The 15954-nt window shown below is 36.8% G+C and overlaps 1 protein-coding gene and 1 pseudogene across 1 annotated transcript in view; one reads left to right on the top strand and one right to left on the bottom strand.

The window, feature by feature from the left end:
* Positions 1-15954, top strand: part of LOC150107843 (protein phosphatase PP2A 55 kDa regulatory subunit-like) — a 282326-nt gene that overhangs the window by 97808 nt on the left and 168564 nt on the right. Inside the window, exon 3 of the mRNA XM_090391589.1 lies at positions 8536-8697. Within this exon, the coding sequence (XP_090247715.1) occupies positions 8536-8697 (162 nt within the window). The remainder of the gene's footprint in view (positions 1-8535; positions 8698-15954) is intronic.
* LOC150107845 (5S ribosomal RNA) lies at positions 414-531 on the bottom strand (annotated as a pseudogene).

Below are 15954 nucleotides of genomic sequence, written 5' to 3'. Positions count from 1 at the left end.
CCATCATTTCTTACTGCCGAGTAGCGTAATTGTTAATTATTCAATTAATAAATTCCGTTAAATAAATAGAAAAAAGTACAAACAATTACAAGCAAAACAAAACATTTAAGTGCACTAAATAAAATGAAATATAACTAAATACAGTAATGAAAACTTAGCTTTGTTTTGTCTTCCAGAGGTTATGCATTCGATTCCAACGGTAACCAAAATATATTATATCGTGACAGCAACTAACTTCCAAAAAACAACCACTGAAATACACTCATATTCAGAGAAACAATTTAGTACTCAAAAACGTAGAAAAACAGGGGAAAAAAATGGACTATTCACCAATTAAAAATCACTTTCTTCTGCACAGCTCAAATTCACTGCCACATGCTACTGCGACGCTAGTGCCACTTCCCAAAAAATAAAGCCAGCAGCACCCAGTGTTCCCAGGTGGTACCCTCTCAAGTACTGACCAGGCCCAACATTGCTTAACTTCGGTGATCGGACAAGAACCAGTGTATTCAGCGTCATCTGGCCGCTGGTTTAATGCAGCGAAATGTAAGGTCTTCAGATTTGGGAAACATCGATGGGACATGGCATGCTCTATGGGAGGAGTTATACTGGAGGAAGTAGGGGAGACAAGAGATCTGGGGTTGATGATTGATAGAAACCTGAAATTCAGGAGAGATATTGCAAAGGTGGTGAAGGTAACACAGAGGATTGCTGCAATAATGAGAAGGACGCTGACCTGCAAAGATAAAACAGTTATCATTCCGTTGTATAAGACCCTGATCAGACCACACTTTGACTATTGTTCTCAGATTTGGTCCCTAGGATTTGAAGGGGATAAATTAACTGTGGAAATGGTACAAAGGCGGATAACAAAGATGGTTTGAGGACTGTATAATGATATTTATGAGGATCAGCTGAAGGAATGTGGACTGCAAAGTTTGGTGGATAGAAGAATTAGAGGTGATATGATTGAGACTTTTAAACTGTTGAGAGGGGGTTACAGGGTTGACACTGGGGAGTTCTTCCGCTTGGTTGAACAATGGGAAGGAGTGATGACAAGAGGCCATCCCTGGAAGTTACGAAAGGAAACTGTGAGCAAGAGGGTGAGGAGTGGTTTCTTTGCGTGGAGGGTGATTGAACCGTGGAATGCATTGCATGATGGAGTGGTGAGAGCGAGAAAGGTCAGTGATTTCAAGGAATGGTATTATGGACTTTGTGTTTCTTAGGGGGGGGGGGGCCTCTCCTCGATGAGTCTTGATAGACTTTGTGTTTCTTAGGAAGGACCTAAGAAACACAAAGTCTATCAAGGAGTCAAAAGACGATGAGTCTTTTGACTACATGGAGGCCTGAATAATAATAATAATAATAATATTTCTGACAAGGTCTAAATAGAAGCTGAATTAGTGGCACAAGACAGAGGTATCCAGAGATAATGGATCTCACCCTTATGTGCTATGAGGCATAAATAGGATAAGCTGTAGTAGTGCTATATGAAAAATATGAATGAGTTTAAGGCACAATTACAGCTATATTAGTGGTCAGGTGACACGTCTTCCAATGAGGCTATCACCATGAAAATGATTTTGTTATTACTTCCAACTCTCCATGGAGTCTGAACACTCATTACAGAAGATTTAAATGCTCATAGACTACTGTATCTTACCTTGTCTTGAACACTCACCAACCACTCTGGAATTGCATTCTACTTATTAAACACCCACCATGAAAAGAGCCTCCTTTGAACTTCCATACATGTTCTTTGTACACTTTCCAAGAGTGATTCTTATTCATGCATATCCCATTATCTTATGCAATAATTGACTTGTATCTATTTGATAAGCTTCTCTCACCAACTTATACATCTCGGTCATGTCATCCCTCCTTCTCTTAATTGCCGAACACTGAAGATCACATTCTCTGAATCTGGCCTCATACTCAATATTCCAGAGTCCTGAGGCATTCTTAGTTATTTTCCTGTGCATTTTCTGTAATATTTCCTTCTCAGCAATATTACCAGTTAGCCAGATCTGTGCACAGAAATCCAAACGAGACTGCCTGGAACTATTCTCCCCCCTCCGCCGCCTTATCTGCTCTTGTCAGCATTCTTTGCATAGCAGCAGTTTTCTGGATTACTCTTACAACTTTGCAGCATGTCCTGTGAAATTCAGTTCCCTATCCACCAAGATCCTCCAGATCCCTTGCCCCTCCATCTCTTGAAACAAAATTTGTCCAATATATAAACCTCATTTCATCTTCTCTGGACAAACGACATAACTTTACACTTACCAACATCAAAATGACATCTATTTTTCAGCTGAAAGCACCAACCCATTCTAATAATCTTGTAACAGTAACAATTCAGAACTTCCTGACTTTGCTCTTCCTGATTTAGCATCATCATCATCATCAAACACAATATTTCCTTTTGCACCATGAATTATATAAGTTTAACAACAGCACACATTCCCTTAATATTTACTCACTTAATATTCTAAAAACTCCCCATTCTTGAACTGTCAGTTTTCTGTCCTCTTTCTTATAATTGCTCAACACCACCCTTAACCTTCTTTATTGAAATTCACTAATGAAATACTCATTGAACAATTTTTTAGATGTTTTTAGATGTTAAAAGTTTCATATGAAATTTGACCAGAGAGCTTATGGGAATACACCCGCCAGTCAGTATTTACGAGTTGCCCTAGCCGGACCTTATAGGAAACATGCCCACTATAACAGCGTCCATATACTCGCCTCCTATTGGTCCATTTTGATAAGGTTTCGCCGGCCTGACAGCTGTTTCAAACTAGTTGGTTTTCATCAGAGACCAGGCAGAAACCTCAAGAGAGCAAAAATCCCAGTACTATGGAACTTGAAACATCAGAGAGGTATATTTTTCATAAGTGAACGCTCGTTTGGTGCATAAAAGTATTTACTAAATAAAGATTCCAAAAGGCTTCACTTCAGTGATGCAAAATTTATAAAAATCAAGTGGATATTAAATCCAGCATTATTTCAAAACCAAATACAGAAACTATAAAAGATTCTTGTGAAATTTGTATTCCTGTCAGCTTTCAATTTTCATACGAAACTTTTATATTTTTCTGTATTCAGTTTTGAAATAATGATGGATTTAATATCCACTTGATTTTTATAAATTCCAAAACTATATTTTCTTTTTCACAGATGTATACATAAAAAAATCAGAGTTGTGGAGTCAGATGCCTGCAAGGTAGAATATAAAATGAGGAAACAGGTTGCTTAGAAAATCTAAAGCAGGTGGCCATCATCTTGAAAAAAAATTCTGTGTATGATGGAAATGTGTCTCAGAAAAGAAAGGTGACCAGTGGGGTGCTTCAGGGTTCTGTGTTTGGGCCCCTGCTGTTTAACTTATTTGTTAATTATATTTCATATGGATTGACTGGGGATTTTCAAATGTTTGCTAATGATGCAAAGTTAGATAGAATTATCAGGAGTAGTGCTGATGTTAATTCTCTATGGGAAGATTTGAATAGACTTTTAGCTTGAGCAAATAAGTGGGGTTTAAGTTTTAATGTTAATAAGTGCAAGATGTTACACTTTGGGATACAGAGATGTAAGGAAATGTACTGCATTGGTAGAGCTCTACTTCAAGAAATGGATGAGATTTGGGATCTTGGAGTGATTGTTGACAGTGGACTGAAGTTCGGATGGCACATCATATTCCTGCTATAATAAAAAGTACATTGACATGTAGGGATAAGGTGGTGCCTCTATATAAGGCATTGGTCAGGCCACATATGGACTGTTGTGCTCAGATTTGGTCACCTAGTTTAGATGACCAAATCTGAGCATAATAGATGTGGATTATAGAGGTCGGTGGATAGGAGAAAATAAAAGATATGATAGAAATCTCCAAGTTAGTTAAAAGATTCTATCAGATTAATACAGAAGAAATTATAAAAAGAAAATCTACTCAGACCATGGAAGGAAGTTAGTAGATATTTTACGTGAAGAGCTGTTAGTGAGTGGGATGCATTGCCTAAGTGTGTTGTGACTGCAAGTAATATAAAATAACCTCAAAGCTCATTATGATAGACATGTTGCTAGTTGAGTGGATCTGCTATGATGAGTTTGTTGACTCCAAAAGAAGTTACCAAAATAATAATAAAATACAAATAAATAAATAGCACATACCTTAATCATTAAAATAGCAGTAAAAAATCAGAAATTGAACAATCTGGAAACAAGCTTTAATTAATTTCAAACCCCTCATATATTGTGAATATTCTGTGTATCTTCTGAATGAAAATGTCCAGCATAATTAACAAGATATCAGGAAACTTAAATTCTTTTATGTAAAGGACATAGTGGCAAAATAACTTTTACAAAATCAAAACATGTTGCTTCACTAGCCATGATGATTTCACTTGGAATGACCCATCTTACATGACAGTGTATATTTTATTATTGTGCAAAGTTGTGTAATTATGTTGATGTGAAGTTAGTCCCTTCAGAAAGTTCTAGACTTTTAGTTGGACAAAATGAGTTGATGGATGCCTCTTATGAGATGGATCAGTTATGTTCCAAGGTCATAATGATGGTTGACAAGTCAAAAAGAAGACAACTTACGTGTAGCAATAAAGCTGTTCTTCCACTATTTTATCCTGATGCTTTATCAGATCATATTTGAACTCCATGAGAAGAAAACGAGTGGAGATTCAAAGAAAATTTTTGAAACTAAGGTACATCTAATCATGGAATCATGAATCGCTGTACAATTCTATTTCTTTTCTCATCCTTTTCTGCTATCTCATCCCTCATACTTGAGAGTATAAAGAGTAAGATTCTGATTAAACAAATATTTAATCAGAATGTTTAAATATTTGTTACAGAAGTAGTTAAGGAAATCTAAATTCTAGAGTTTAGTAGATTGTAATGAAGAGGTGATATCAACTTTAAAATTGGAGTTTTCTTGGATTAGTGAAGTGGATATTTTGTGGAAATTTGTATTGTGATCATTTAGGGATCTACGAGGGTGGTCTGAAACGTTTTCGGCCTAACAATGAAAAAACGAATTTATAATTTCAAAATTATTTTTATTTTTCAACATAATCTCCCTTAAGACATTTATTCCAGTTATGCTCCAGTGCCATTATCCCATCCCTGTAACGGTTCTCAGTAAGATCTGCAAAATACTCCTCTACAGCTGCAACCACCTCTTGATTCGAAGAAAAATGCTGACCAGCAAGGAAAAGTTTTAGTTTTGGGAAGAGATAGAAGTCGAAAAGAGCCGAATCTGTGGGAATAGGGTGGATGTTCCAACAATTCATAGTGTAGATCCTTTCATTTTCCCATTTCCAAGACATTTTTGTGGAGGAGTGCATTGTCTTGATGAAATATGATTTTTTTCTTCTGCAAACTGGGTCTTTTCTTACGAATTTTTTCATCTAATCTGGTTAAAAGATCGTAATAATATTCCCCGGTTATTGTTTTACACTTTTCAAAATAATTAATAAACAAAATGCTTTTAGCATCCCAAAGCACCGATTCCATGACCTTTCTTGCTGATGGAACTGACTTTGTCTTCTATGGCGCTGAACAACCAGCTTCTGTCCACTGTTTTGACTGCTGTTTGGATTCTGGTGTGTTATGGTGAAAATCCAAGTCTCATCCATAGTAATAAATCTACACAAAAAATCAGTTTTATTCTTGTTAAAATGCTCCAAACACTGTTCAGAGATTTTCATGCGAGTGCATTTTTGATCTGCTGTGAGCAAGCATGGCACCCATCTTGCGAAAAGCTTTTTCATATGCAATTCTTCATGCAAAATATATCCTACACATTCTTTTGAAATGCCTATAGTCTGAGCAATTTCACTCACTTTGACTCGCCGGTCATCCAATACCATATCGTGCACTTGATCAATGATTTCTTGTGTTGTTACACTTTTTTGATGTCCTTCACATGGTTCATCTTCAAGGCTGGTACAGCCACATTTAAACTCGGCAACCCATTTCTTAGTTGTAAAAAATGAAAGAGAAGAATGCCCATAAACATTTATGAACTTCGAATGAATTTCTTTTGCCGTTAAACCTTCTTTTACACAGAATTTTAACCACACAATACTCAATTTTATCCATTTCAAGGGATACAACAACACTTTTGCTTCAGACAGCTGTATAAAACAAACTACTTGATAGAATGACTAGCAATTTGAAATGGATGCTTATGACAGATGTACCAACGTAGAAAAAAAAAATCTTGTCGATAATGTTGCCATCTATGGTTGAGACCGAGAACTTTTTGACCACCCTCGTATCATGTATTTGACTTCATGGATGTCTTATTGTTAATAATAATTTGTTATATTTTCAGAAAAAGGCCAAACTTTTGCTATGAAGACGTACATTTTAAGCACCGTCCCCTTGAAACGTCCTCAGTCCACTCTACTGGCGATACACGATTCTCAACTTTTCTTCCATTGTTGAAATGCTTCCTGGCATAGTTCTCTTATTGCATTTCCCTGAATCTCCTCTGTGGTTTGGAAATGACGTCCTTTCAAAGTGGGTTTAAGTTTGGGAAACAGGGAAAAAAACAGGGCAAAGTCCAGAGAATGGGGTGGATGGGGCACAATGGATGTCGTGTTGCACCATGACAATGATGGCATATTGTCGTGGTGTAACATCCAAATCTTGTTTTCCCCACAGTTCAGTCTTCTTCCTGTGCACAGCATCGCTCAAACGTGCTAAAGCTTACTAGTACAACTCTTTGTTTACCACATGGTACAAATTCATAATGGACAATACCTTTCCAATCAAAAAATACAACCAAAATCACCTTGATATTTGACCAACTCATCTGTGCTTTTTATTGATTGAGGAGACCCTTTCACCACCCACTGTGACAATTGCATCTTGGTTTCAACATCATAGTTATAAACTCACATCTCAATTTTTACCAAGTTTGCTGCAAAATTTCACTTGCACATGTTGTTCTTCAGTCTCTTTCATTGTCACTTTGTCACTAATCTGACGAACAGTGTACACATGCTCACTTAAGTGGATGTAACTCGACGACTAATGTTCATAGCAGAATGGGTGTCATCAAGTCTCATCCATAGTAATAAATCTACACACAAAATCAGTTTTATTCTTGTTAAAACGCTCCAAACACTGTTCAGAGATTTTCATGCGAGTGCATTTTTGATCTACTGTGAGCAAGCATGGCACCCATCAAGTTTAAATGTGGCTGGTACAGCCACATTTAAACTTGGCAGCCTATTTCTTGATTGTCGAAAACGAAAGAGAAGAGTGCCCATAAACATTTATGAACTTCGAATGAATTTCTTTTGCCGTTAAACCTTCTTTTACACAGAATTTTATAACCACACGATACTCGATTTTATCTGTTTCAAGGGATACAAACAACACTTTTGCTTCAGACAGCTGTATAAAACAAACTACTTGATAGAATGACTAGCAATTTGAAATGGATGCTTATGACAGATGTACCAACCAAAAAAAAAAATAATCTTGTCGATAATGTTGCCATCTATGGTCGAGACCGAGAACTTTTTGACCACCCTCGTATCATGTATTTGACTTCATGGATGTCTTATTGTTAATAATAATTTGTTATATTTTCAGAAAAAGGCCAAACTTTTGCTATGAAGACGTACATTTTAAGCACCGTCCCCTTGAAACGTCCTCAGTCCACTCTACTGGCGATACACGATTCTCAACTTTTCTTCCATTGTTGAAATGCTTCCTGGCATAGTTCTCTTATTGCATTTCCCTGAATCTCCTCTGTGGTTTGGAAATGACGTCCTTTCAAAGTGGGTTTAAGTTTGGGAAACAGGGAAAAAAACAGGGCAAAGTCCAGAGAATGGGGTGGATGGGGCACAATGGATGTCGTGTTGCACCATGACAATGATGGCATATTGTCGTGGTGTAACATCCAAATCTTGTTTTCCCCACAGTTCAGTCTTCTTCCTGTGCACAGCATCGCTCAAACGTGCTAAAGCTTACTAGTACAACTCTTTGTTTACCACATGGTACAAATTCATAATGGACAATACCTTTCCAATCAAAAAATGCAACCAAAATCACCTTGATATTTGACCGACTCATCTGTGCTTTTTTTGATTGAGGAGACCCTTTCCTCACCCACTGTGACAATTGCATCTTGGTTTCAACATCATAGCCATAAACTCACGTCTCAATTTTTACCAAGTTTCCTGCAAAATTTCACTTACACATGTTGTTCTTCAATCTCTTTCATTGTCACTAATCTGATGAACAGTGTTCACATGCTCATTTAAGCGGATGTAACTCGATGACTAATGTTCATAGCAGAATGAGGAAAATGGCAGTCTGTTGTCAAAACCTACCCCTAGATGTGCTCAGTAGCCTCAGCATACTCTCTGTTCCAGTTGGCATACTATTTAAAAAGTTTGGTCTTTTTTTGAATGCACCTTGTATATACATGCACTTAATCAGTTTCTCAGACATTGTTGATATAAAACCTAATATACATGCACTTAATCAGTTTCTCAGACATTGTTGATATAAAACCTAATATGGGAGCACTCTCTGAAGTTATTACAGCAGCAGAATTCCATCCTTTTTACTGTAATTATTTTGTATATAGTAGTAGCAAAGGAAATATAAAGTTGTGTGACATGAGGACAGCAGCACATTGTGATCAGTATTCTAAACGTAAGTTATAGTGTTCCTGTGATTATTATTATTATTGAAGTAAATAGTTACCAAATTCCAAACTTGCAACTACATTTTAGGTGGGAGATGGTTTTCATCTCTTGGTGTGAGACCACTGTCCTGCTTGTTTGGAGGCTTGAGGCGGATGGAAAAAAGGTTCATGTTTGATCTTTAGAGCAGGGTTTCCAGACCTGGTAAAACATAAGACGTACAAAAAATATATGAAATCAATAAAATAGAAAAAAAAATCCTTAAATCCCACCCACAAAACAAATGTCCTATAGCCTTTCATGGGTGGAAGCCATGCTAAAGATAAAATAAAATTTAAAAAAATACGTTCATACTTCCAGCAAACATGGCAAGGTGGCAGAATACTAATATTCACAAAAGAAAATAGCGAAAGAAATTAAATGTAAATTTGAATATGCCTAAAATATATATTTGTTTTGAAATAATACATGCAGCTCATCTATAGCATCTGCTGTTAAATACTATTTATAAGCCATCTAAATTAAACATAGTAAAATTTCTACAAGAATTAGATAGTCGGCTTCTGATGCCCAGAGCCATGTGCAACCAACAGTGATAGTAATTGGTGATATAAGCATAAATATTGCAAATCACAACAACAACAACACTGTAACAATATTTAGACTCCTATTCATCTATGTATAACTTGATACCAGCAATAAATTCATACACCAGGAAAGAAATAGTTGGAAACAATATCACAGCATTCTGTATAGAGCATGTAAATATATAGGCACCACCGCCAAGTACTACACAGCAGCAACCATGAAATGCAGAATCACAGATCATTATTTCATGGTCTTGAAGCTTCAAAATAGAACACAATCCTTGTAATGTTCTGAACCTGAATCTGAAAAGAAGTATGAAAAAAATAATAAGAATGTGGTTAACCAAGAAATATGAAATATGCATTGGAAACATGGCATTACAGGACTCTGTAGATGCTTTATACTCTAACATTAAATTCACATCAGAGAAAATATATAAGAAAGCTATAAAAAAAAATAACCATACAGATGAGCCAAAATCTTTGGATAACATGAAACATACTGTTGGATGTTGCTAGCATGGCTGGCCGAGTGGTTAGCATATCCACTCTCCAGCCAAAAGGCTACTGGTTCGAATCCCGCCGTGGGCATGGATGTTTGTGATTGTCCATGAAAATACCAGTGGTGGTGGTTAGTGATAGATGGTGTTGGTGGAGTTGTAGAGTGGATGCCTCCCTCATGAGTCTTTGGAATCTCTGGAGGTGACAAATAATAATAATGTACAAAGAAACAACTTTGTGGAAACAAGTAAAGCAATACTCAAGAAACTCAGCTTTAGAAGCATAATACTAAAAAATAAAATAAGAACTAACCTTATAATGAAGATAAGACACTCTAAAAGCAACTACTCTAGAGACAAATTAGTGTCTGCACAAAATGAAAAGATATCTGGCATCTGATTAATGAGATGCCGGATTGTACTCTAAACAGATAAACAGATTGTACTCTAAAGCTACTACCTTTTACACCATAAAAAATAGCTTCAGAAAAGAGGTTAAACTTTTCCAATGGTTAACAAATGACTTCTGTCAATTTTTCATTTTTCATCTTAGACCTGCAGAAAAAACATCCTTTCATTCACAAAACTGACCCTCTGCTATGACCACAAGCAAATCAAACATTGTGGTTTCCAACCATAAGAGAAGCAGAACTGCTCTCTGTGTTCAAATCAAAATCAACCAGTGACATAAGGCCCAAAGATGTTAAACAACACCCAGTTAGTCTAGGTGTGATCATAAAAAATTAATAACTAAAATTTTTGAACTGGGCATATACTCAACACAGTAAAACTCTCACTAATCACATCCATATACAAACAAGAGAAAAGAAATTCAATCAGCAACCAAAGACCCATAGTTACACTACAAATTATTAGACAAATTAATGAGAGGATCATTTTTGATAAACTTGTTATATATTAATGAAAATAAAGAAAAAAATTATATCATTCCTAAAATACAGTTTCCAGAAGAATAAATAAACAACTCTCATGAAGAATTTCATAGATCTGATTAATGCTGTTAGATAAAAACAATTTTCACGGCAGTTCTTTATTGATCTATCTAAAGCACAATGATACACCAAAGCACAAAAGACTTCTAGCAAAGCTAAGATATACAGGAATAGCAAGGCCTCTATATGCATGGTTTAAAAATTACTTCCAAAACAGAAAACAGAGACTGGTGGTGGTGCTGGTCAGCGATAGATGGCATTGGTGTAGTTGCAGTCAGTTGGTGGATTTGAGTGGTGGCGACAGAGGTGTAGAGCAGATGCCCTCCCTCACTGAGCCTTTGGACTCCCTGAAGGTGACAAATAATAATAATAAAGATAACATGCATTGGATTATTCCATATAGAGCTACAGTAACCAGTGGAGTTTCACACGGAGCTGCTTTCATAATGTAGATAAAAAACTGCTGCTACACAGATAAATTAATCTCTGCACAAAAAAATTATCTAAAACAAACTGGCTAAACAAATTGGCTTTTATAATAAAATGACAGGAGCAGTTGATGGGGTAAAGATATATACTGCCATTTTTTTTTGATTTTGCAAAGGTGTTTAACAGAGTGCCACATGATAAGCTAATATCTAAGTTCCAGCCCATGGGTTTGGATGTTAGGTTGGTCAAATGGATTCAGGATTGGCTGCCTGATGGGTATCAGAGCATTGTGTATGGTGGGACAATATCAAGAAAGCAGAAGGTTACAAGTGCAGTTCTACAGGGCTCAGTACTTGGACCTGTTGAACCTTTATATCAATGACATTGCCAATGGATTGCAAGGAGATATTCAGTTGTTTGCGGATGATGTGAATCTAGGAAGGGTTATCAGATAGTGCAGATTTGACAGCCCTGCAAGAGGATTTGAATAAACTAGACAGATGGGCAAATGAATGGAGGTTTTGGTTTAATGCAGCAAAATGTAAAGTCTTGAATTTGTGCATACTCGATTGGAGGAAATACAGGAGATAAGAGATCTGGGGGTGATGATTGATAGAAAACTGAAATTCAAGAAGCATATTACAAAGGTGGTGAAGGTAACCCAGAGGATTGCTGCAATACTGAGAAGGAGATGCTGACCTGTTGAGATAAAAGAGTTATCATTCCATTGTATAAGACCCTGATCAGATCACACTTAGACTATTGTTCTCAAATTTGGTCCCCAGTATTTGAAGGGGATAAATTAACTGTGGAAAGAATACAGAGGCTGATAACAAAGATGGTTTCAGGACTGTACAATATCAGTTATGAGGATTGACTGAGGGAATGCAGACTGCAGAGTTTAGTGGATAGAAGAAGGAAAGGTGATATGATCGAGACTTTTAAACTGTTGAGAGGCAGTTACAGGGTAGACATTGGGGAGTTCTTTTGCTTGGTGGAATGGCAGGAAGAAGCAATGACAAGGAGCATCCCTGGAAGTTACGAAAGGAAGCTGTGAGCAAGAAGGTGAGGAGTGGTTTCTTTGTATGGAGGATAGTTGAACCGTAGAATGCATTGCCTGAGAGAGTGGTTAGAGCAAGAACGGTTAATGAGTTCAAGGAGTGGTATGATAGACTTTGTGTTTCCTAGGAAGGACCTCCCACGATGAGTCTTGACTCCATGGAGGCCTGAATAATAATAATAATAATAAAACAAACCTCTCCCTTTCTCTTCAATATCTACATGTATAATACCAGTCAGCTACATATCAAGCAAACATGCATCCTGGTTAGTAGCTGGCTCATTGAACTCCATTCATCCAAACTCTGACAAGGCAAAATCTCCGATTCAGAAACCTACTCGGCTAGCTAGTTGAGAATAAGTACATAACAATCTGACATCTGCTCTTCTACTTAATGGCAAATACATAAGTAAAATAACAACCATTATATGGGTTGAAACAAGACAATACTTTGGAATTTACCTTGATGCAGATATGACTTGTAATAGCAGTAAACATTTACAGATTAAACTTCAGATAATGGCAAGCAAGCTATATAGACTGAAAGTATATATAAAATAATTTATATTCAAGATATCATAAGAAAATGTTAAATATAAAAACTTATGCTTTCTGTAGACTATAAACTAAACAGATTAATATAAGTGCAGTATAAAATAATAAAAGCTGATCTTCTGGGAGGAAATAAATTATGCCAGCTTTATCTGCACTGCAATGACAGCTCATGACATATTAGCATCTAAACACCTATGTCACTATATAGTTATGCTGATGCATCACGTTGATGTTAATTATAGAATAACTAGAACCACTCTTTTTTAAAAGGAAGACATTTAACCAGTATACACTGCCAATCATCACATATGGCTGTGAAACTTCGTCTCTAACAAAAGCACTGACAAATAAACTAGCATCAACTCAAAGAAAAATGGAGAGGCTGATGCTAGGCATCATATTAAAAGATGAGAAGCAAAACACCTGATAAGAAGCCAGACTTGTATCACTCAAATCATTCATCTCCAGAAGAGACTAAAATGGAAATGGGCTGGACATTGATGCAGAAGAGAAGATGAGTGATGGACCACTGTACTAACGAACTGGATTTCAAAAGAAGGGAAATGAGTTTGTCCTAAAAGAAGATGGAGTGATGAATTGTCAAATTTTGTTGGGGGAAAATGGGTCAACCATTGCCAAGAACAGAGAAAGGTGGAAGGAACTGGAGGAGGCCTTTGTCCAGCAGTAGACAGAAGATAGTTGAAAAGAAGAAGAACCACTCCCCATAGAACAAGATCTCAGACAAATTACTATTTTATATATAAATACAACAATCATTATGGAAAATCTGCACAATGTTATTATATTCCAGATATATTTGAAAACAGAAACCTTGCAAAGTGCAGTACTCTAAAACAAGCCCTAAAGTTACACTATGAAAGAGAAATATTATTTTTATTATTATTATTATTTAGGCCTCCAAGGAGTCAAAAGACTCATCCCAGAAGGTCCCTCCTAGGAAACAGTCTACCAAGACTCATCATGGGAGGTCCCTCCTAGGAAACGCAAGTCTATCATACCACTCCTTAAACTCATTGACCGTTTTCACTCTCACCACTCTATCAGACAATGCATTCCACGATTCAACCACCCTCCATGCAAAGAAACCACTCCTTACCCTCTTGCTTACAGTTGCCTCTTGCTCACATATGCACACTGACCAACTGTGAGAGACCAAATGTATGCACTGTATTAACTGACTTCCAGTTCAATGATCCACCATTAAATTCCTGAGTACTATGTGTGTGTGTGTTTCTCATGCTGATGTTGGAGTATGTATCTGAACCACTGCCAATACAACAACAAATTAATATACAATACCTGATCAATGTCATTCTCAAATAAGTTTAGCACAAACTTTTAGGATGCATGTAGTTGAATTATACATCAACCAGAACCAATATTATAAAAAAATAAAAAATATTCACTTATTCAGTTGTCCCTAACCCAAGTTGCTTATATATTTTTTTATCACCACTCTCCACTACCTGATTATTCAGAATCTGACTAAACATCTCTTCCTGACAACCTCCACCTAACATCATACTGACTCGGAATCACTGCCTCTATCTACATTTCATATCTTCTATTGTATACGTATTTTATATACGTCTTCTACAACTACATCTTATATACGTATTCTGAAGGAATGTGTCAGAGAGTTGGTATCTACCTTGATGTTTTTTTTTTTTAATATGAGTCTTGGACTGGGTTGAGTTCCAAAGGAGTGGAAGGATGGCAAGATTGTACTGCTTCATAATTATAGGCTTATTTGTGTGTCAAGTGTTGTGGTTAAGTTGTTGGAGAAGCTGGTAAGAACTAGGATCCAGAATTCGGTTGAAAACAACGGTATTATCTTTGATATACAGCATGGATTTGCTAAAGGGAGGTCATGTTTTAGTAATATACTTATTACAATAAGGTGACGGCTTCCTTGAACAGAGGAGAGGGATACACAGTAGTATATTTAGATTTTGCAAAGGCTTTCGATAGCTTACCACATGATAAGTTGGTAATCAAACTAGAGCAGATGGGGTTGGATATTAGATTAGTGCATTGGATCAGAGTCTGGCTATCAGATAGGTATCAGCAAGTTGTGTATGGGGGAGAGGAAAGTCACTAGCGATGTGCCTCAGGGGTCTGTTTTAGGGCCATTGCTGTTTAACTTGTATGTTAATGATATTGGCAAAGATTTGGATGGGGATATTCAGTTGTTTGCAGATGATGCAAAGTTGGAATGAACAATGAAGAGTAGAGAAGATGTTGTGGCCTTACAAGAAGACTTGAATAAATTGATTGAATGAGCTTGTGAGTTCAATGTTGCAAAATGTAAGGGTTTAAAATTTGGAAAACAAAAATGGGATGCATAATTTATGCTGGTGAGGATATATTGTCAGAGGTGGAGGAAATAAGAGATCTGGGGGTGATAGTGGATAAGGATCTGAAATTTAGGGCCACATAACCAAAATTGTGAAGACAACACAAAGACTTCTGGAAATGATGCGGAGGACACTGACTCATAGAAGTAATGAAATTCTTGTTCCATTGTATAAGGCTTTGATTAGGCCACACATGAACTACTGTGCACAGATTTGGTGACCTGGTTTTCCAGAAGACAAAGATATGTTGGAAAGGGGCAACTGACTAAGGTACTTTCTGATCTCTGGAATGTCGAATATGAGGAAAGGTTGAGAAGGTGTATTTTGCAGAGTTTAGTGGATTGAAGGAGGAGGGGGTGATTTGTTGGAGATCTACAAGTTTGCAAGGAATTGTTATAGGATCAGCATTGGAGAGTTTTTACAGAAAACTGTGGGAGATCAGGGGAGAACCATAGGTCATCCCTAGAAGCTGTATAAGGAAGGTGTGAGCAGCAGGTTTTTTGCATGCAGATTTGTGAATGATTGGAATGCCTTGCCTGAGAGTGTGGTGTCTGCAGAGAATTTGAGTGTGTTTAAGCTGCAGTATGATGAGATGTATGTATGTATGACAAGAGGACCTCCTAAATGAGTCTTTGACTCCATGGGGGTCTTGGGATAATACTAATCATAATAATCTCCACTTTGTGCTGACATAATTTGCCTTCTGTCATCAACCCCCTCCCTCGTTTATTGTTCTTTCTGCTCTCATAAAAAGCATCATACCTTCAATTTTTATTCAGCTCGTTATTTCATCCCTATCCAACCA

Source organism: Typopeltis vanoorti, chromosome 4 (assembly GCF_054136105.1).
Source record: "Typopeltis vanoorti isolate ZY-2024b chromosome 4, IOZ_Tvanoo_1.0, whole genome shotgun sequence".
NCBI classification, from domain to species: domain Eukaryota; kingdom Metazoa; phylum Arthropoda; class Arachnida; order Uropygi; family Thelyphonidae; genus Typopeltis; species Typopeltis vanoorti.
Note: the sequence above shows the minus strand (reverse complement) of the source record. Positions and strands in the feature narration are given on the sequence as shown.